The following is a 23,083-nucleotide window of genomic DNA, read 5'->3' on the forward strand; positions in this document are numbered from 1 at the left end:
TGCGCACTAACCCAAATCTAATCTGACTCTCTCCTCATGCACTCACAGCTTTTTGTCTTTTACTTCATCATCATTGTTTCCTCTGTATAGAAACAGAGGGTAGAAATACAAAGGAATGAAAAGCAAATAAAACACAATTAAAGGTGAACAGAGAGGACAACATGATAACTTTTTTTAAATGTATATCTTAACTATTCTCCCCAGCCTTTTTGCTATATAATCTTCCTTAATTTCTAACCGAATCTCCATCGATTTGATTTCAATTATTATGGTCAGCCATTGTTTGTAATCTGATGCATCAGCCTTGAGCCAGTTCTTGTTAGCGAGGAGAATCTGGACCAAGTCTTGGTCACAGGTTCGCACGTCTCAGGTATGAAACCGGAGCAGACCCTACCTCATACCGAACAGAAGCTATAACATCCCAGAAAAAGGTTGTACTTTCATGCAACTCCAAAACAAAAAAGTGTGTGTGGTTTGGTTCCATGGATTGTTAAATGTCTTAAAAAAACTCTGAAAGAACGTGAAAAGACATGTGCAGATCTGAGAGGGAAGGCTAAGACTCCCAGTCGCCTCATTTTCCAGTGTAGCATTACACTGGAAAATTGAAATTAAACCATCGGAACATTAGAAAATCTGGTGAATCAGTGTTAATGACTGATTATCTGATGATATCAATGTGTTTTCCTACACTGTGACGTGTGGATCGCTCATTTAGACGTCGGCTAGTTGGCTAGCTGGTTTGCTAATTCCACCATGATTTCATGCTACAGATTACAGCCCAGAAAAAGCACCACATGAGCTGCTGGGCTTGATCTATATACGTTACTTTAACATCTATAGCCAAACTTTACCGTTTTTACTACTGAGTGTAAATGAGACGTTTAGTCGTCTCGTTTACTCTCTTTTTAAGATTCACCAGAGGGGCGTTCACTGACCTATTTTATATCAGAGAAAGGAACGTTAAAATCTCTTCAGCTTGTGTTAAACACAGACTTTATTTCATCTAAACAAAAAAACACATGGATTTCTAGACGAGGGAATGGGAAGTGAAAAAAAAAAATGCTGACTTATTTCCAGTGTACTTCAGCCAAAACTGTTGTTGCCAATCATTTTGTACTCCTACGTAAGTGCAACTGTAAAACAGTATTTTTGTACTGTGGTATTTCTAGGTTTACCGGACCTTTAAATCTAATGCAACAAAGTGAATATTACGAGCAGACCCTTTATGATAATAGCAGATTAAACATGCAAATCATTTGGAAAGCTAAAATATTAGACGCAACTCAGTTTATATTCTCCGCCTGTTGTTTTTTTTCCGGCTTTCCATTAGACCCCCTTCCAAAGAAAAATCCACCGGCCTTTTTTATTATTAAGCTGTGAGCGCTTCTACTTATGCACTCTGGCTTTTATTGGTTCCATCACTGACAGCCCTGCGTCCAGTCTGTCCCACTCCACCGTTTGTGGGTCGTAATGCAGCCATGATAACTTGTTAGGATTATGGACGTGGCCTCTTTCTGTGAGTGACACAACAGATCAGATTTGGACCAGGTCTGGAGATAGGGGAGTGGGGGGGGACTGGGGGGGTCAGAAATTAGGGGGCTGTGAGGTGTCAGGCATCTAGAAATCACACAGGGTTAATTGTTTAATTATTGTAAATCTGGATTAAACAGGAGTAGTGCCCAATCCCATTGTATTGTGGGGTTTGTGCAATGCTGGGGGAAGGGAGGGACAGATGGGACTTACACATGGTCCCTGTCGACCTCCTCTTCCTCCTCCTCCTCCTCCTCCTCCTCACCCCCCTCCTCCCCTCACAGACTCTTTGCCTAATCTGACCGGGTAGGACGGGCGGAGGATGGGGGGAGGGCACCGGGCATTCGCCACCACCTCTCCCTCTTTTCTGGCAGCACCCAACACAGCCGCAGAGCCAAAGCACGCAGGATATGGGCAAAAAAACAACTTATTCCCCTGTGAGGCTGGACTGAGAGCAGCCCGGACCTGGTGCTCATGCTCAGGGTCTCGGCTACAGTGAGCCCGGCCGGACCAGATTTACCGCTAATCCAGCATAAGAAGCATGTAGAGACAACCTGCTGGACTTTATTCACTTTTTTTTCCCTCCCCCTTTTCACTGCCAGGCCTTTTTAGAAGTTGTGTTCCCGGCCTCGATGAGGACGTGAGGATGCCATCTTTGCAGGCACGCTGAGAAAACCACCCCCCGCTTGTGCTGGAAGTTCATGGCCAAATGTAGAGTCGTCGTGGCCGATGAGAAGCAGTTTAGTGGCACAATGTCGGCCAGTCAGGGGATGAACAGCGGCGTCTACAACTACTTCCTCAACATGGTGGCCTATCAGGTGAGAGCTGATGAGCGGCAGCAGCGCACGAGGAAGCTGGAGTTTGTCAGTTTAGAGTTGATTGTATGACAAAAGTGTATTTTTATTAGTAGATTACTTTTTATTGATCAGGAATTTATTATTTAAATGCTCCAGAAATGTTGTGACAAGACAAATATTGGATAGAAAAATGTTTAATTCACAGAAAGCTGGTCACTGTAGTTTTTTTAGCAAATGTTGCTAAAACAGGAGGGAAAAGTGCACTTGTTGGGGACTATTTTTAGCGGCGGATTAATCCACATTTGGTGCTCTAGCGAGTTATTTGTGGCAGCAGGACGGTGTGTGTGAGATTGAGTGGAAACAAACTACAGTGTGTTTGTTCATTGTGATAAAGGAACATGTCACCCAGTGCAACAGTGAGGCTCATTGATGAAGAAGAGGAAGAAGAGATATCAGACACACACATGGCTGATGACTGGTGATGCTACTGGTGGGACTGTATAGATGTCAGTCTGTTTGTCTCACTTCCAACTCGTGAACTACCGACGCCCGGTCAGTCGCCCTACGCTTCCTCCAACGCCACTTTTGAACGTGTCAGGGCAGAATGCTCTCATACAGCACTCGTAGCAATACCTAAGAGAAATGTAAGGCGCCGAAGTTCGTAGAAATACCAAGAAATCAATTGGTATGTTATCCAATTAACAATGAACCAGGAAGTATAAAAGCCCACACAGGGCTGGCGGGAAGTGGATGGGTCAAACAAACACAAGCGGCAACCTCTGGTTCTGCCGAGTGAAGCCGATGCGGAAGTGTCTTAAAACCTGCATTCTATCTAGTGTCCATCAGGGGGCGACTCCTCTGGTTGTATAGAAGTCTAGTCGAAAATGACTCTACTTCTCTCTTGATTTATTCCCTCAGTAAACATTGTAAACATGAGTTTATGGTCTCAATCTCTAGTTTCAAGTCTTCTTCAATACAGCATGATGTTCATTTAGTACATTATGGTCCATTTAGAGTCAAACAGACCATAAAGCAGGGGATGCTTTAGGGCGGGGCTACACAGTGATTGACAGGTCGCTGTGTATACAGCGTCTCTACATCACTCCTCCTCCTTCCAAATACGGTCATTTCTGTTCATTGGTTGTGAAATCGTCAAACTCAAGGCTTCGAAACATCAGTCCACAAACCAACGGGTGACTTCTTATATCTGTGAACAAACGATAAGCTTTCAGCTAGGAGGCCGCTGTTCGCATGTGAAACTATCGGGTCAATGGTGATTGATTTATCACGTAACTTTCGTACTTCAGTAACGACACTTTAGTAGTTATTTTAACCCAAATGACGATCATTTTCTAAACCTAACCAAGGAGTTTTGACTAAACCTTGTGCTTTCCCGGGAAGACAGAAGTTTATTTTGAAAAGACAAAACAAATTGCCACTTGTTGCTGGAAAAACGCAAATAAACTTTTTGTTTGATATTGTACAAACCCTTGTATGAGGATATGCTGGTCAGGGACGGCGTGTCGGTTTTTACCTCGTTGCATGCACACAGTGTCTTTTCAACATAAACCTCTAATGTGGGTTTGCTTAGATTTTAGGTTTACTCCCACTGCAAAACTACTTGGTTAGGTTTAGGAAAACATTGTGGTTTGGGTTAAAATGAGAATGTTTGTTTCATACATAAACTTTGTTCTACTAACACCAGTTGCATTACAAAGTTATTTTGGTGTAAAATAAGTCAACACTGACTTGGTCTCACACCGGCATGAACAGCGGTCTCCCGGGTGAAGGTCTCCTGGGTGAAGGTCCCCTGGGTGAAGGTCTTGTGTTTGTTTGACCCGTCCATCCTCCCCTCAAACCAGCCCTGGGTGGACTTTCTCTCTCTTTCTACTACAGTTGCTCTGACCGTCTAATAATGACGTGGATGGGTCTATATTGGACTTAGTTATACTGGACTTTGTGTAAATGCTCGGAGCCTCTCATGCAGACTCTAAAGAGGGCCTCGGTGCGTCGGTGTGAGACGGCGAGTGGCACTGGCCAAGCCGCGGTGCCTAACGAGTTGGGAATAAGAACGGGTTGGTCAGTCTGTCGTCCACTATGGTCCAGACTGAAATATTTCAACATTTAATGGGATGAATTGCCATGACTTTTTGTTCAGGCATTCATGTTCCTCTCAGGATGAATCCTACTCACTTTAGTGATCCGGTGAATTTCTCTCCAGCGCTATCATCAGGTCAAACTGTTGATTAATCCAATACTTTGGTTTGTGACCAAACACCTCATTAATTCCCATCGGTCTCAGCTTTTGTTTAGTGCTATCTATTTTAAATATTAGCATGCTAACATGCTAACAACTAATCCGGTGAACATTGGTAAACATTCTGTGTTGGCTACGCTACTAGCTTGACTACAATTCTCAGCAGCGTGGCGGTAGCGTCGCTGTTTTTCAGAATCAAATAGCTTTTCAGTAGCTTAGCCCTTTTATTGATCAAGAAGTGAGGTAGCTTTTCAGTAGCTTAGCTCTTTTATTGATCAAGAAGTGAGGCAGGTGGATTTTGCTATTGTAGTAAGGTGCATGCTTGTTCATGGATAATAAGTGTGCGTTGATATAATGTACGTATATTGTATATTCAACTAATTTATCACTAAATTATTAGTCATTTATAGTAGGAATACATATTTAAAAGATACATTCTCATATTTATAGCATTGACTTGGAATGAAGTTGTTTCAGTGTATTAAAAAAAGAAATAGCTTGAATGTAGTTGAACTCCTTGAAGGGGTCATTTGATTTGTGTTTGAGTGTAATATGCATCAAAGCACCACGTAGTGTTTTTGCTGAAGGCCTCAGTCAATTTAGTCTCGTGCCAGTAAATGCAGGTGTTGCTGAATGGGGAAAGAAGAGGTCAACATAGTGTGGCGTTATTTGTTTCAACTTTGTGAACAATTGTAGTGGAAGTGTCGGACATTAGATGCGAAAATAAAAGGCAATGTAATAAAGTGTTGTCTAAACAATTCATCAATTAGCAACCAGTAGCAGCTTAAGTGTTGGACTCATATGTGTACAGATTGTAAAGCCCTCCGAGTCAATTTACAGACACTACTAATCAATAAAATGTATAATCAAAGTAAATTCATACGCAGAATGAAATTTGTGGCCGTATGAAAGGTAAACTGGATCACTGGTGCATGTGATTCATGCAGGATTAGCTCTCAGATTAGCTTCATAAATACTTGGAAAGATGCAGATCATCTTATAATCATATACGAAGAAACAACTGGAGCGAGTCCTGAACTGTGTGTCTGGGAATATTAATATTAATTTACCATTTCTCATGAGACGAGACTCTGTTACATCAGACCCGACACACACTGTTTGACCCGTTTAGCCCGTATGACCCACTGAATTATCTGGATTCAGTAGCCGTTTTCAAATCCAAGTAATTATTTTATGTTTATAGCAGATCTGAGCCCACTCGCTTACTGCAACAACCTCCCTCTGTGACTATTAATCCTGCATTATGAAGGATTAAACAAGGACAGACGTGCAGTGGTTGGAGCAGCCATTAAACACCTGGCTTTTTGCACTTTGTTTATTTGCTTTTTTTCCCCCACTACAAACTGAAGTAGCACAGCTGGTTTGTTCATTTTGTAAAATGCTACCTTTTATATAGTATTATTGACATCCTATATCTCTTAGTGTACATTCATCTATAGGGTCTACAAATGATTAACAAGTATACAATAAATATGATTTGATTCAGGATTTATGGATGAAACTGAAGGTTGAATAATCAGTGATTTTTAGGTTGGAAACATACAATTTAAGCTCCAACAAAAATGTCACGCATTTAATCTTTTTCTGCTTGCTGAGGGATGTTGGCGGCGGCCTATCGGTTCAGAAAGTAGGTTATCTGCTGACTCACTGGGCGTTTTGTGGCCGTCGCAAATAAGAGTAGACAATAAACTAAATGTATTCATGTAGCACTTTTACAGAGCGTTACGCAGCAAATAGCAAAAAAAACAAATTAAGTAAAAATAAACATCGAAATCATGAAAAAGCATCTAAAACAACATGAGAACAGTAAAACCAGAAGAAATGTTTTAAATAAGTTATAAGTAAAAGGGTCAACAAACAGACAATGATTTCATCCTCCTGTCAGTGTTTTAGAGATGCTGAAGGATCAGCAGAGTGAGTGGTCAGCTGCAGAAAATTGCAATCCGGATAAACATTTCTGTTTGATTCTTCAAAAGCTCAATCGATGGAGACACAATTTGGACTAACTGTCCCTTTTTTAAATCACGTTTCATCTGATACATGATCAAATCATGTTTGAGCTGCTGCACATGATTAAAGCTCTATTCTTCTTTAGTCTTCCTCTTTGATGAGAAGATGTTGGATAATCTTCTCTTACCGTTTGCCATCAGATTATGACCTGCATGTGATGAGTTATAATAATAAATCTGGATTCAACGCACCAGCATTCATAAACACAGTTACATATTTGTCCCAGAAGGATTTTTGCCAGATATTAAAAAAATCTGTCCCATACATCGTCAGTCAGACCTCCAGACTGTAATCTGTGCGTTCAGTTTTTTGTTTTTTTACCTCCTTAGATTTAGTTCAGGATCAGCGGTGACGGACTTAACATCCAGACGTTTATCAGAATCAGAACCAGACGCTGTCGGACTCATTAGATTAATCTGCATCGCTGCCAAACACTCCGTCCGTGCAAGTTGTCTGACACAGTGACCTCCGAAGGTCTTCAGACAGCTTCAGTTTGGCTCGGTCATACCGTCACAGCGCTGGGAGCAGGACAGGCAAGAAAGACCCAAACGCAGACTGCAGATTTAGTGAGGATAATTTAATAGCTTTCTAATACAAAACAGTCACGGTACGACCGACGGCTACGCGCAAACAAAAGCTCCTTGCAGCGACAAACCGACAAAGAGCAAAAGAACTGAGGCGATCTAAATAGTGACGGAGTAACGAGTGAAGTCTGAACAGGTGAGCAGGAGGTGAGGCGACTAACGAGGGACAGGTGAAACTGATCAGAAAGACAATCAAAAAGGCGGGAAAATCACAAAAACGGGAAGTGTAACCAAACAGTGAACTTAAAAACAGACTAACCCTATACCAAAGATCATGACACTTGCTTGCGATATATTGGATTTTGATCATGTTAGAGAATCAGAAATTTGGTATTACGTCAATCAAATATTGTGTATTTTTTAGCCAAAGGGTATGGAAATGTCCATATGTAGGGTATATATTTTGGGCCCCAAAACAACCAATTTTTGCACTTTTTTCCTCCAATTTCAAAGGCCAAGAAATAGTTCATAGGACCCCAACAAATGGAGTTGACACCACCTTGGCGAGCATGGACGCCGTGCCAATCCTAGCGTTTGAAAACTACACAGGGCGGGTATTGCCAAGAAACGCTGTGGGATTCATTAATAATGCACAAATGAAAGGGAAAAACCTGAATGAATGAGTGGAGAGACAGGACAGGAGGACTCAGAGTGATGAGGCTAAGACCTTCAGCCAACAGATCTGAACCCAACTGAGCAAGTGTTCCACAACGTTCTCCACCCACCATCATCAAAACACCAAATGAGGGACTATCTTTGGAAGAATTGGAGCGTTCTACAGGCTCATGGTGGACCAGCGTCTTACTAACACGCGGCCATTTTGTTCCTTTTATTTGTCAGCATCTATATGGAATAACACACAGATAATTATGTAATGTGAAGGAATGATGGGAGAGTTAACACAGTTATCTTTTCACTTTTTGCAACAAGCAATGTGCTTTTATTCATGACACGCAACGCATAAAGGAAAGCAAATAAGTATAAAAGTTAAGATAAGATAAGATAGAACTTTATTGATCTTGTGCCTGAGATTGATCAAAGAATGTAACAGAAGAATAAGAAATAATAGAGCAAGACGTAAATAATACAAGAGATAAATCAAGTTGAATGTGGTAAGAAACATAACAAGTAATACTGACACAAGTGTATAAAAGAATAGCAATATGAGGAAGATACATTTAGTTTAATAATTCAAATTAATTTAAAAATTAAAATATACAACAACATAATAATAAAACAAGAGTAACAATATTAAATCTACAAGAAGTAATATTTTCATTAGTGCCTAGTAGAAACTGAAATAGAAAAGTAATATTGTGCATGATATTTTGTAATCCTGGCCTCGTGTATGTATATTTTGTTTTGTTTGTTTGAGACGTTGGACATAAGTCTCCGTCCTCTCCCTCTCAGATATGCTGCTGCTGTGGACCGGCTCCCTGCTCGCTCTGCTGTGCCTTCTGTCCTCCGGTCAAGTCCTCCACCAGCACGCGGGTCATGTACACGCTCTTCCACATCATGAGCTGCGCCGTCTCCTGCCTCATGCTGTCCCGCACCGTCTCCGAGCTCGTCAGGGAAAATGTGAGCGCCACCGGATCTGATCCTCCACGACACACACACACACACACACACACACACACACACACACACACACACACACACACACATCCAAGGACTGAAACATAACAGCCAATAGATAGAAGTCCTAAAGTTCAGCTTCTCAGTCCTTTTATACCCCAACATGGATTGTGATTGGCTGCAGGTTGACAGGTACACCACACAATGGAGCAAAAAGGAACACACACATTTAAAGGGGACACCACATGATATGAAAAATGCGCAATTCAAATAAAAAAATAAAGAAATTATTGTATTTTTAGTTGAATACTTGGCACCAGTAGTTCTAATGATGTATTATAAGATGCTTAGAGTCAGTTTTAGGAAGTTGAAAAGGTCATAATTCACTCTCTAATATCTATTTTGTATTGCTGTGAAAACATCGTCTTCACACAACTGGATTTATCAAAGATTCTCGCCAAAAATTACATTTTACAAGATAGCATTTGTACACACCGTGATGAAGTTATAATTCACCCTCCCAATACTGATTTTTACCGAGGAGAGCTTGAACGCACCACGCAAGTCAACGCAACCCCTGTTAAAGTTGGCTGTTTAGCGCTGTGCACAAGACTTGCATGATGGGAATGAATTTCAATGTAACAAGTGTCAAAGTGTGAGCTTCATGTAGTGTGATGTGTGTGGCTGTGACGTTACTGTCTGTGTGCCAACGTAAAACTATCATGTGGCGGGCATGAGACTCTTAAAGAGACAGGCGCTTAATCGGAGCGTTTCAGACAGAGGGTGAATACAGGTATATTCAGACAGACAGTTTGAGAAAAATAATGTGTTTTTTTGAGCGTTGAAGCATAAAAACATGTTCTAGTAGAAACCCCCAAAATACAAGAAGGAACCTGAAAATGAGCATTATATGTGGCCTTTAACTCAGGTGTTTCAACTGATTTGATTGGCTCGTGGGATACAAGAACTACTTTCTCAATGTTCAGTTGGTTCTGGTGGTCGAAATGTATCGTACGGTTCACTCCCTTTGGCGACTACTTCACCGGGAGGAGAGCAGGATGGGAGATCAGGAGAAGTAGTCCAGCTAGAGAAAGGGCTGCAGGGAAACCATGTCTCATTTTTCTCATAAGCTGAACTTCAGTACATCAATGTTTTGTACGTTGTGACGGCATCATTACATCATTAGCATCAATGGATGTCGAATTGCATTCTAGAAGCTAGCTAGCTTTGTTGCGGTAGATAAAATACGTTGTGTGTGTGTGTGTGTGTGTGTTTCAGGTGCCTTTCTTCAACATGGTGTGTGATCAGGCGCACGGCGGGGGCCACTGCGAGATGCTGGTGGGCTACTCGGCGGTCTACAGAGTCTGCTTCGGCACTTCCTGTTTCTACCTGATGATGGCGATCTTCCTCATCGACGTGAAGTCCAGTCAGGACTACAGAGCGCTCATACACAACGGGTCAGTGCTGCAGAGTTTATGATGAAGATGATGATGAGTCTACAACATCAACGAAAACACCTAAACAATATATTCAAGACGATATTGTAAAATACTGCAGCTCACTGCTGCTATGGGACAGTTAGTCTTTGTTGAGAGGTTTTTGTAGGGAGTAGGAATCTAGAAAGGGACTCCATCCTTCACTAAAGGTTTGGAAGGAGAGCATTTTTAATTTGTTAGTAGTTTCAAGAAACACATGACATCTTTGACCCAGTGAGGATTTGTTGTGTATTTCTTCTTTTATAAACGTTGGTGATCATGAGTTATTGTGTGTTGGATTTACTGACATTCATGAATACAAAGCTGTTTTTTCCAGGACGTTTATACTTGCACATGAACATAACACCCCGTTATGTTCTGGCTCTTAAAATCCGAGTTTTTCTCTGGATTAGTTTACAAAGATCTTTACGTCATTTCCTTGAATCAGAATATTTAAATCTGGACCAGAGATGTTCCCACGCCTCTCTAGAAACACGCCCGTCTCTAAATACTTCAGTACGGTCCGCTGTGTTTCCTCCCTTGGCTCACCTGACCCGCTCTATTTAAAGCTCCTTGTTGTCACACTTTCCATAGCAGTCGATTAGAGCGCTGACGCATCTCAGATTAGGATTTGACAGCCCGGATCGTTGGGCTTCTCGGGTGCAAATCTACTCGCGAGAGTCTTAATCGGTGCCACGGTGAAAAAGGGTTTCAGGGTCTTTGGACCGTAGGGGGGGGGGGGGGGTGTCACATGGACATGTAGAGTGAGAAGAGTTAATTTTAGTTCCATGTTTTCATCCCGCAGGAGAACGATCACATGCTTATGCTTCTCCCTTTTCCTCATAATTAGTATTACAAAGTTATTTCCTTGAAAATTCCTCAGAAATTATTCGGAAATTTAGGAGCCATAAAACCAAAATGACCAAAGGTTTTCTCCAGACGCAGTTTCATTAAGAAATGCATAAACACTAGTACTCACAAAAATATAACAGTATGTATTATATTACATTCATTATATACATAAAGCCACATAAAATAATTTCAGATATATTTTCATTTTATAATGTCTTTCCCTTACAATACTTTTATAATGTATAAATATATAATAACATACATTGGATGCATGGATTTTAAACAGTAGAGATCATCCAAAGCAGTCAAAATGTTGTTGACTGCACTTCACAACTCAAGCAAGTTTCAAAACTCTGATATTAATTAAATCCAATTTTCTTTTTGTATTTGTTTGTACAGCCCAATATCACACATTCTCTATCCTTTGACCCTCGCATCAAATAAGGAAAAAAATGTACTTTTGCATCAGAGGAGGGCTCTCTCCCTGAGGACGGACAGAAGTGCATAAGAGGTCGTGTGGACAGAATGAAGAACAAAGTAGAATTACAACAGAGTCGATCCATATGATATAAATGATGCATATTGGCCCAAAAACAGCTTCTCCCTCCGCAACCTTGGAATCATTTTTGACTCAACTTTTTCATTTGAATCCCACATCGACCAAAAACAAAACAACCTTTTTCCATCTCAAAAACGTTCCATCCCCGAAACCCTCATCCACTAGTTTTCTTCATTTTATCTCTCTTGTAAAATGTCTTGGCCTTTATATATAAAAGCTCTTCCTAAATAAAATGTATGTATTATATTATTTTGTATTATTATATAATGAGAGTAGTAATAACAGTAGCACTAATAATAGCAGGATAATAATAGAAACTACTTTTAATGATGAAGAAATGTGACAAATAATATTAGCATATTAGTTTTAATATCACACAGAAATGAATGACTCCTGGGAACATGATTGAACAACATTTGACAAGATTTGCAAAGAGGACAATTTGTAGTAAATGGACAAAAACATGCAAAAAACCACTGGTACAATCCTTAACGATACATTTGAATTACTGGTTATGTGTATGGAGAGAACAAGCAGGACGGAAGAATTAAAGAAACCGTGACATAAAAAAGAGTAAATGAATGAATGCAAATTACAAAGAAACGAGAATCTCTTCACATTGAATCTGTTTTGTCTGTCGACCTGCAGCTTCTGGTTCCTGAAGTTCATCACTCTGCTGGGGACGTGCACCGCCGCCTTCTTCATCCCGACAGAGTCCTTCCTGCACGGTGAGAAGACCCCGAGACATGAGCCCACGCTGAGACACGCGCGCGTGTGTGTGTGTGTGTGTGTGTGTGTGTGTGTGTGTGTGTGTGTGTGTGTGTGTGTGTGTGGTGGTCGGAGACGGCGGAGTCACTGCAGCTCCCTGTGAGTCCTGCTGGAGGGCAGCAGAGACCCGCCGCTCCGCTCCACTGCTGTGAATCATTGGACCGTAAATCTCTGCAGCGCGACTTCACTTTGTTTGGGAACAATAAATCTGATGGAGATACAAGCGTGAGATCAGGGCTGATTTATGATCCGCAGCTTGTTCTCTTTCTCTCTCTCTCTCTTTTCTCTCAGAAATAAATCAAAACACTTTTCTTTTTTCCCTCGCTCCCTTTCTCCCAGCTTGGCATTATGTTGGTGTGGTGGGAGGATTTGCCTTCATCCTCATCCAGCTCATCCTCATCACAGCTTTTGCACACACCTGGAACAAGAACTGGTGAGTGAGAGGCTCGTGTAAATAAACGGTTACATCACTGTAGTTATGTATTGTGTGTGATAGAGGGTATAAATCATAGGACTTTATGGAATGTGAAAACAAACTGGTGATAGATGAAATACAGTAATGTGAATTATTTGACCAAAAGTAAGACACACCTGTCCACAAACCTTTTGGTTCAAATGATGGTCTGTTTGACTCTAAATGGACCATAATGTACTAAATGAACATCATGCTGTATTGAAGAAGACTTGAAACTAGAGATTGAGACCATAAACTAATGTTTACAATGTTTACTGAGGGAATAAATCCAGAGAGAAGTAGAGTCATTTAAGCGGCTCCTCGTCAGACTCAACTACTTTATATTGTCTCCCAAAAAAAATCAAAAAGATGCCAAATAATAATTAAAAAAAGAATGAATAAACAAATATAACCCCACTGGATTAAGTCACAGAAACAGAGCTGTTTTTCTTTTACATTTTGGAGACACGTGGTTCCCACAGTGATAATAATGTATACAGAGGGCAGCCGGGTTCACATCTGGAGAAGAGAGCTTCTCAGCCAACATCTGTCTCCTCCATCCCAACACCTGGAACTTTGTTTCTGTTTTCATCAACTTTTTCTAGTTTGTGTAGTTTAATTTTTGTTTGTTTTTATTTTACAGTATTTATTTCCTTCATTGTTTCTTCTTATTGTCCCAGAATGCTTTATTTATTAATTCACTACAGGAATTGATCGTTTATTTAGAAAATGTGCGATCAGATTGGGTTGAATCAATCGATTCATTGTTTGGTCTATAAAACATTAGAAACCAATGAACACATGTCCTCCAGGACATCTCCAAGGTGATTTCTTTAAAATAGCAACCAGCTGTGCAAAACCCACAAAAATATTCAGTGTACCTTAAATCAATCAATCAATCAAGTTTCATTCACAAAGCACCTTTCAAACAAATCAAATCAAATTGAAGAAGAAAATAACAAAAATAAAATTCAACACCGAATGAATGGATCATGGCAAATCAGTAAAATGTTAAGTCAAATAAAATATGTATAAATAGATGGATTTTTGCAGCTCTAATTAAATATGTTTAATTAAGTATGTTTGTTTGCTTGTTGACGTCTCCTCTTCTGTACGTCGTCCCCGTCGTGTCCTCGTTCGTTCAGCCAGACTCGTCCCAGATGTTTTTGACCGTCTCCAGCTGTTGCCGTTGTGCCATCCGTCTCTCTCTCGGTGACCTCTGAACTCCCCTGTCTCTCGAGCAGAGTGGTTGCAGTAACAACTAAGAGGATTTATTCATTCGGGACCTTTTCCAACACAAACACACAAAGCTAACAAATCCTCTTATTCCCTTTACGGTGGTAAAGACTCTGTCTTCCTTCTGGGTTTGCTGGTCAGAAGACAAGCTGCTCAATATAACACTGATTGACCATAATTTACTAAATGAACATCATGCTGTATTGAAGAAGACTTGAAACTAGAGATTGAGACCATAAACTCATGTTTACAATGTTTACTGAGGTAATAGATCAAGAGAGAAGTAGAGTCATTTTAGACTAGACTTCTATACAACCAGAGGAGTCGCCCCCTGATGGACACTAGAGAGAATGCAGCTTTAAGACTTCACTTTTCAGAACAGGGTCCTGTCTGGGAAAACGCTCAAAAAAATATTAAGAAATCCTGAATTAGCCCCATAAATAAATCATTTGTGACCTAAATTTGTGGCAACATTCATTGAAATCTGCCATCAAACGGTAATAAAGACATTTAACCCTTCTTGGTAATGCTCCTCTGACAGCTGCAGCATCCAGGCAGGAGTTCATCTCTCTCTGTCCTCTCGTGTCGCTCTCAGGTTGACCGGAGCGGCGGAGAACAAGCGTTGGTATCTGGCGGTGATGTGCGCCACCCTCTTCTTCTACACCATCGCCACCATGGCCTTCACCTTCATGTACAAGTACTACACGCACCCCATCGCCTGCCACTTCAACAAGGCCCTGCTGTGGATCAACCTGGGGCTCTGCGGCCTCATGTCCTTCATTGCCGTGACGCCGTGCGTGAAGCAGAGTGAGTCATGAAAACACTGTCGTCTGTCGTCGATTCCCGCCGGTGAAATAACACTTAGTCCATCTCCGGCTACGCAAACATCCCGCTGTTGAAACCAGCGCTGCTGCGGATAATAATAATTAGATGTACTGTAAGATAATATCATCTGGTTCTCCCTCTGAGGACCGAACGCTGACTGCAGGCCGACTCTGTCCGCACATGTCTGGGTTGAAACAGCTGATTACAGAGGTGGAAGTACTGTACTTTACTCGTACAGTAAATAGATGTGAGTACTTTTTTTCCACCATTGCTCAAGTTTAAACCTCAAGTATTTCCATTCATGGAGCATTTTTAATGCAAAATCTCCAAATTTGGGCTTTTCATTCATGAAAATTAGTTTTTTTTAATCTGATATTTTTTTTAATTTTTTTTTAATTTTACTATCATATTTTTTAATATATTTTTTAACCAAATAAACGCAGATAAATTCCTGAAATTTCTAAAATATCAATGACTCAAAATCTACCTCTCTGAAAGGAACCTGTCAATTTTTCTCACTATTAGTAGTTTTACATCAATAAACTGAGTACATTTTAAGACTTTATACTTGTTTACGTTTACTTAAATCAGTGGTTGAACTGTATCATTTGTACACAGCGGTATTTGTACTTTCTATAAAGATAAAGGAGTTACTTCTCCACCACTGCTTGCTTGTGAAGTGTGTGTGCATGTCAGGTATTGTACATTATGGTATGTACTCTGACCCTGACCCTCCCCCGTCTCTGTCTCTGTCTCTGTCTCTGCAGAGCAGCCTCGGTCGGGTCTCCTTCAAGCCTCCATCATCAGCTGTTACGTCATGTACCTCACTTTCTCCGCGCTGTCCAGCCGCCCGCCAGAGAAAGGTACGCTAACTAACCAGACGCAGAGCAGCAGACCTCTGCAGCTCCAGAGTTCACACGACACACAAACATCGGCAATTATAAGAGTTATAAGTGTTCACTGCATGTTTTTTTTTTACTTTAAATCTGCTGTAATCAATATTGTCATAGGAGAAAAGGGTTTAATGACTACTGTATGCGTAATATGAAAGGTGGTGAATTATTACCCCACTCTGCAGATCTTCAGGGCGCTTGGACGTCGTCTGCCCAGCACGACTCGACAAACGGCTACATTTAGCAACTAGCCGGTGAACACAGTGGAGCTTTTAGCCGCTAAAGAATCGGATATCTTTCTCAGGAGATGGTGGAGACCAAAAAACGAGCAAAAAAAAAAGAGTGAATACTGGACTTACATTAGCGAAATGGCTGTAAATGTGACTCCAAATCGATGTTGCTCTGTGTCAACTATTTGCTAAAATGTTCACCATGACAACTTTATAAAGGTGTAGTGTAAAATTTAACAATCAAATATTTTTGTTGGACAAAAGTTGTGTCTTTGTAGTCGTTTTGTGTCTCTTTGTAGTCATTACGCATCGCTCTGTGGTTTTGTGTCTCTTTTCGGTCGTTTACGATAAAAACACGAGTAATATCAAGGTGAAATGTCATAAAGGAATGCGGTTAGAACAGCGCTTTACGAGGTCGCTACACAAACAGTGAAGGGTGTACAAATGTTATACTGTTATTATGTGGCTAAAACTTAACCGACATGTTCATACAGTAAGATGTGGAGCATACCTCAGTTTTTAAACAGCATTTTATTTGAGGACAAACTGCAAGGACATTTATGTTTTTCGTGTTTCCGCTTTCTCCCCTGAGCTGCAGTTGAGATTTAAGAACACACAAAACTAAAACTAACTCTAAAAAGATGACCGTGGATTTTGTTTCTCATCTCTTACTGTGGCTCTTTACAGCCAGTATGAAATAGAGGAACAACAACAAACAACCAGTCATCTAGACTGAACCTCCCCTTTATCTTCACCACAAGATAAATTTAAATGTTTCAAAAAGTGTTTTGTTTGTATCTCATCATCCTGTTAATACTGAAGAGCCCACACACACACACACACACACACACACACACACACACGTATTTCTAAATCCTCTATAATTTGCTTCCCTCGTAATGACTCACCTGTTGACTCCAGGTGAGACAAAGAGCCTCCACATGACAGAGACATTAGGGCAGAGGCTTGTCAAAGGGCCTGGTCTTATCCGGGGTTTACATCTTAATGGCATGCATGCAAATAAAGACGTACACACACACAGGCAGAGATAATCTGGGATGAGATGTGCTCTGACATGCTGCCTGCTGGGCTGGTGGCCTGTGGTGAGGGCAGACAGGAGGATAGTTGTTTCACATTCCTCATGGATCCATTGACAACATAATAACACAGGAATACAGCCTGGCAGCGTCATTACACGTGTTGTCACACAGCTCGACAACACAAGAGGTCAAAATCAAAACGCACAACAAAACACGGTTCATGCCTCATATATTGTTTGGTGTGTTTTTCTTATTCTTGTAGATACTTTAAATGTCCAAATGTAGACTGCGTTGACATGAGAAGATATTTCCACCCGCTACGATGCCAGAAAACATGTACGATGTAAAACGTCGACAGTAATGAATTCACCAGCTGGTGGTGTACTTCAGATTTATAGATGCTACTTTCTAGCCGTCACTTTGCAATGTTCAAAATCATGAAGCAGAAAAGAAGCCACGAGAGATGTCTTTTAGTGCAGCACAGGTCGGGTCTTATGCCCTCGCTGGCTTACCGTAACTCACGGGAAACTATCGCGACATGAGATATGAATTCCTCCGTTCTCTCTCACATACTCTGTAGTTCTCACACCATCCCAACAGCTAACTAGCTAGCTAGCTAGCCCTACCACATCTACCGGCACCAAAACAGATTGTTTGATTGGCTGCATGGGCCAAGTGTGGCATTGACAAGCGTTAGCGCTCCACGTCTGGTGCAGAAAGGTTGAGGACACTTTTAACTTTTACACACGTCTAAAAACTGCCATGAAAAGTGCACGCTAGGCGCGCCGGAACGTAGAAAAACAATGTTTTTTTGCGGGACGACAAGTTTCTCGCGGCGCGTCTCGTTGTAAAATAAGTTATTGTGTTCGTGTTCACAAACAAGCTGGTTAATTCATATGCTCATCTGCCAAACTAGTAGCAAGTAAAAGCACCTTTAGTGGCCGTTCACACGCATGTTTTTTTTAGCATCCATTGTTGTCGATGCTGCCTGTTTTTCAGGGTGCGACCAGAGATGAAAATAGTTAGAGGAACAACCAATCACAGCCCGGCAGATGTCTTTCCTTTCTCCCGTCAATATCCATCATATGAAGCCCGCAGGCGTATCGTTACGATATGTGATGGAGGTAACCTAGAGGAAAGGTGTTCTTTGATACTCATTCCATCTCGGTTTCAAATGCTCAAAATGCCCTTAATCAGAAAAGTTAAAGAAGAGTAAAGGTCTCAAAAGGGCATAAAAGACCAGAGTTTGTGGCTAACTCTGCTAAGATGAGGTCTGCATTAAGTGGAGGATCAGAGCGTCCCGTGTGTTCAGTCCTCCAGCTCTCTTAAACCATAAAGACCTTGAAGGTTATTTAAGTCTATTGAACTCTCCAGGTCTCCATTGTATCTGACATATTATCCACAGAGGCGTTTTGTATGTGTGAGTGTACAGTGTGTGTGTGTGTGTGTGTGTGTGTGTGTGTGTGTGTGTGTGTGTGTGTGTGTGTCAGAGTCCCGGGGCAGCGCAGGACATTGTAGCAACTTGTTGAGAAAATATGCACTCAGAGTCTGCTTTAAAAACACCTTTTCACCACCGCAGACTGTCAACCGCACACACACACACAGACACACACACACACACACACACAGACACACACACACAGACACACACACACACACACACACACACACACACACACACACACACACACACACACACACTCAACTGCTCTAGGATATTTAATTTCCACCTACTTTTGCTGAGTTTCCTTTCTCAGCTACTTTAATTTAGGGGGTTTGACACCTGTCATGCTAACGCCTCCAGAAAGTGTGTGTGTGAGTGTGAGTGTGTGTGTGTGTGTGTGTGTGTGTGTGTGTGTGTGTGCGTGTGTGTGTGTGTGTGTGTGTGTGTGTGTGTGTGTGAGTGAGTGTGAGTGAGTGTTTTACCTGTCTTGTTATGACATAAATCTGATTACACATCATATTTTTGGGACTCTCCTTTTGTGGGGGGACAAAATGGGGACAAAAGACTTGGTTAAATGTTAGGTTTAGGTTAAGTTTAGAGTTAGGGTTACGTTAAAGTTAGGTTTAAGTTTTGATTTAGGTTAAGGTTAAGGTTAGGTTTAAGTTTTGGTTTAGGTTTAGGTTAATGTTGAGGTTAAATTTTAGGTTAGGATTCGGTTTAAGTTTTGGTTTAGATTAAGGTTAAAGTTAAGGTTAAGGAAAAGTTAGGTGTAGGTTAATGTTAAGGTTAATGTTAAGGTTAGAGTAAGCATTAAGGATTAAGCTGGTAGCGATTATGATAAGGGTTAGGGTAAATCTCCAGGAAATGAATGTAAATCAATATAATGTCCTCATGAAACCAGGACTGTGTGTGTGTGTGTGTGTGTGTGTGTGTGTGTGTGTGTGTGTGTGTGTGTGTGTGTCTTCTTTAGACAAAGAGATCCATCCTCCATACTGTCTTCTTAGGTCCTTGTTTGCCTTGTCTGTCCTACAGGAAGACTTATTCTGCTCTATGACCTCACCATGACACACACACACACACACACACACACACACACACAGACACACACACACACACACACACACACACACACACACACACACACACACACACACACACACACACACAGAGTACTCCTTCTGTTTCTGAGAGGAAGAATTAGTCTGGAGTGTGGGAGTGTGTGTGTGTGTGTGTGTGTGTGTGTGTGTGTGTGTGTGTGTGTGTGTGTATAATACAGTCTGAATCCTGTAATCAGCTTGTGTTTTCACTGTTCAGGTCCCCCCCCCAACTACACTAAACTCCTCTTAGAAATCCATAGCCGGCGTGTGTGTGTGTGTGTGTGTGTGTGTGTGTGTGTGTGTGTGTGTGTGTGTGTGTGTGTGTGTGTGTGTGTGTGTGTGTGCATGTGCGTGTGTGTGTTTGGGAGTCACAGCATCGTGCACATGCATGCACATGTGTGAGCATACAGTACATATTTGTGAGGACTCTGTGTTCACCCCAGAGAGTGTCCAGAGGGTGAGTCTATAAAGAGGAGGGAGAGTGCAGCTGAGACCCCCCCCCCCCCCCCCTCCCTCTCTCTTTTTTTTACAAGAAAGAGAGGAATTTCCAGCAAATGAAACAAATGAGAAAGAAAGAAGAAATGCGACACTTGACCAGCATGTGGCACCTTTCTTTCTCTGGTGCTGGCATAAAAGAAGCAAAAGGTTATTTTGGTGAAAGGTGAACTCCTTTATTAAAGATATAACAAATTAAAAGTAAATGTTTTTATATCTAAAAGTAATGTTTTTCATGAGGCTGGTCTCTTACATTTCTTTGTGTCTGTAAACAGTATTTTTCTGTTTTTTTTCATTTTACAGCTTTTTCTTAGTCAGTAAAATATAATATTCATCCTCATACTCACCTGTTTAACAATAATAGAAACTGTTTATCTATTTTCATTGTAAGTTTTCTGCTGGTTGCAGCTCCTTGACTGCACCACTAACTGCCACTACTTGTTTTCCAAAGAAGGACAAGTTGACATAAAGCAGCAGCAGACTGAATGATACTGACGTGCTGTGTTGCTCTCTGTGTCAGTGGTGTATCAGGGCATGAACATGACCGTCTGTTACCCCAGCGTGGGACAAGATGGCATCCAGAACGAGGGCAACGCTGTGGCCATAATTGGAGCCGCCATCATGTACTGCTGCGTCCTCTTTGCATGGTGAGTGGACTCTTTATCTTTCAAAACAATGTGCAGGTAAATGACTTATCTTACCTGATACGACATAATAAAATAACAAGAAAAACATAGATCACAGAAACGTCACTGTTAAACGTATGTACTTTCATATTATGTGTGTTCAAATCGAATTCCTCTCCCGCAGTAATGAAGCTTCCTACCTGGCGGAGGTGTTCGGCCCGTTCTGGATGATCAAAGTTTACCGCTACGAGTTCCAGAAAGCCACCTGCTGCTTCTGCTGCCCCGAGGAAGAGGAAGGTGTGTGCTGACGCAGTTAACGTTACGGGGTTGTCTTCTTCGCCTCGTGTGCTCAAAGCAGTAAATAAGGAGGCCGGGAGAGAAGTCCACGCGCTGCAAATTAAGAAACATCTTCACCAACTCAAAGTTTACATCACATGCGGAGCATTTAGACAAAGCACTGAAAGACGCTCACAACAAAAGGGAAACTTAAAAAGTGTTGCACACGGCTGGTCAGCAATTAGGTTAACTGGTCGTCATTAAATTAACTAATCTCCAATCGGAGGACACTAATGCTTGTTCAATAACTTTGACTGTTGCTCTAATTGACAAGCTAATAAAAAGCTAAAGGCTAATGCTAGGCTATCTGCAAAAGATATCTGAACCATGGCACCACAATGTTAAAATAAGCCAGGAAAACATTTTCGGTGACCTAACAAAACCACTGACAGAAGTTCAATAACTATATTAGCCAAAAGCCATGGCAGCGACAAGAGGCCCCAGCCGTGTGCATCGCTCTTTAGTGTCCCCTGGAAACAGTTTTCCATTGTGTGAGTTCTTGCAGCGCTTTTTCTAAATGCTGCGCATGCGTCGTCACATTCGATGTTTCCCCTGTCGTGAATTAAACAGAATATAAAATCATGGCTGGACAGCACATTTATAATTTCTTTCCCTTCTTCAGCTGAGGAGGAGTTTGTGATGGCCGAGGAGAACAAAGGCTGTCAGAAGGTCATTCACAACGAGACGCAGCGAGTGGCCTACAGCTACTTCTTCTTCCACTTCGTCTTCTTCTTGGCCTCGCTGTACGTCATGATGACCCTCACTAACTGGTTCAGGTCAGTTAACGACACTCGTTCACATTCAGATTTCTGTGATTTCTAAGGGACTGTCTGAAAGTTATCAACACGGGACTTTGACTCAGGGAAACCGATGTTTGTGTCCCGTTTGAAACCAAAAGTCAACACGCTTATTTAGATTTACATCCATGAATTAAAATGACGTAACAAACATACTTATTTTAACAATGTTCTTTTCTAAACCTAACCAAGTAGTTTTGTTACGTAAGCATACGTTGGGGTTTTGTTTTGTTTTGTTTCAATTTGCAACGTATTCTTTTTGCATTTTTAGTAACTTATGGCAAATTCTACCAAATCATACATTTTTCAATAAATTGTTTTATCACTTTGAGATATTGTGGGAAGGCTGCTGCAGTTATTCTGTCAAGGGAAGGTGAAAATGAGATTAAAAAGAAGATTTTTGAAAAAGTGAAACATATTGTTCAGCTCCATCCTCCTCATCTTAACAATTTTTGACTAGTTCTAAAGCACTTTCTTTTTTTTATTTAACCTTTCGTTTGACAGGATATTCCCATTCAGATTTTTTATAATTTTTCTGTGGGAGTTCTGGCCAAGACGGCAAAATAAAAGTTTCACACAAAGAAGCACAAATAATGGACTGATAAACAAAACAGTTAACAGTTTAGGGCTCCAACTAACAATAATTTTCACTGCCTGATCTGTTGATTATTTCAGTTGTTTGGTTTTTAAAATTGTGTAAGATGACCATTCAGACATTCAGTTTCTGTCACACAGGAGTAAAGAAACATTTAAGAAGCAGGAATTTGAGAATTTTCAAAAATGACTCAAGCCGATCAATTATAGAAATAGTTTGTGATTATTCTAATAGATGACAACTAATTGATTAATTGATGCAGCTGTTAAAAAGTCACAGAAGACATAAGAAATGTCACATGAACGAGACGAGGAACTGCTGCTAAACATTGTTGTCCTCCTCCAGCTACGAGTCGGCGGTGCTGGAGACCACCTTCACCCACGGCAGCTGGTCTACCTTCTGGGTGAAGATGTCGTCCTGCTGGGCCTGCGTCATCCTCTACCTCTGGCTGCTGCTGGGCCCTCTGTGCAGCTGCCAGTCAGAATCCAGACCTCGCCGCTCGCGCATCAAACGGCGCTCGGGATCCTCTCGCCACGTCTCCGTGACCGTCTGACGAGCTCGGACGGGACGCTATGCGGACGACAGGT

At 41.3% G+C, this 23,083-nt stretch overlaps 1 protein-coding gene across 1 annotated transcript; it reads left to right on the forward strand.

Moving 5' to 3' along the window:
* Positions 1–2,023: 2,023 nt before the first annotated feature.
* serinc4 (serine incorporator 4) lies at positions 2,024–23,049 on the forward strand. Its single transcript, XM_068724331.1, has 11 exons — positions 2,024–2,348; positions 8,610–8,777; positions 10,053–10,231; positions 12,309–12,388; positions 12,768–12,861; positions 14,714–14,925; positions 15,711–15,806; positions 20,663–20,789; positions 20,953–21,065; positions 21,727–21,880; positions 22,842–23,049. Exons 1-11 carry the CDS (start codon positions 2,232–2,234, stop codon positions 23,047–23,049), a joined length of 1,548 nt encoding a protein of 515 aa, XP_068580432.1. The 5' UTR covers positions 2,024–2,231.
* The last annotated feature ends 34 nt before the right edge of the window (positions 23,050–23,083 follow it).

The sequence above is a fragment of the Cebidichthys violaceus genome, unplaced genomic scaffold (genome assembly GCF_023349555.1).
Source record: "Cebidichthys violaceus isolate CVI_PGR_0920_01 unplaced genomic scaffold, fCebVio1.0.p SCAF_30, whole genome shotgun sequence".
Classification (NCBI taxonomy): domain Eukaryota; kingdom Metazoa; phylum Chordata; class Actinopteri; order Perciformes; family Stichaeidae; genus Cebidichthys; species Cebidichthys violaceus.

Coding starts and splice junctions, on each gene's coding strand:
- serinc4 (XM_068724331.1), top strand. CDS start 2,232: ATGGCCAAATGTAGAGTCGTCGTGGCCGATGAGAAGCAGTTTAGTGGC. Junction 8,778..10,052: donor CCGAGCTCGTCAGGGAAAAT/GTGAGCGCCACC, acceptor TGTGTGTTTCAG/GTGCCTTTCTTCAACATGGT. Junction 12,389..12,767: donor GACAGAGTCCTTCCTGCACG/GTGAGAAGACCC, acceptor CCTTTCTCCCAG/CTTGGCATTATGTTGGTGTG.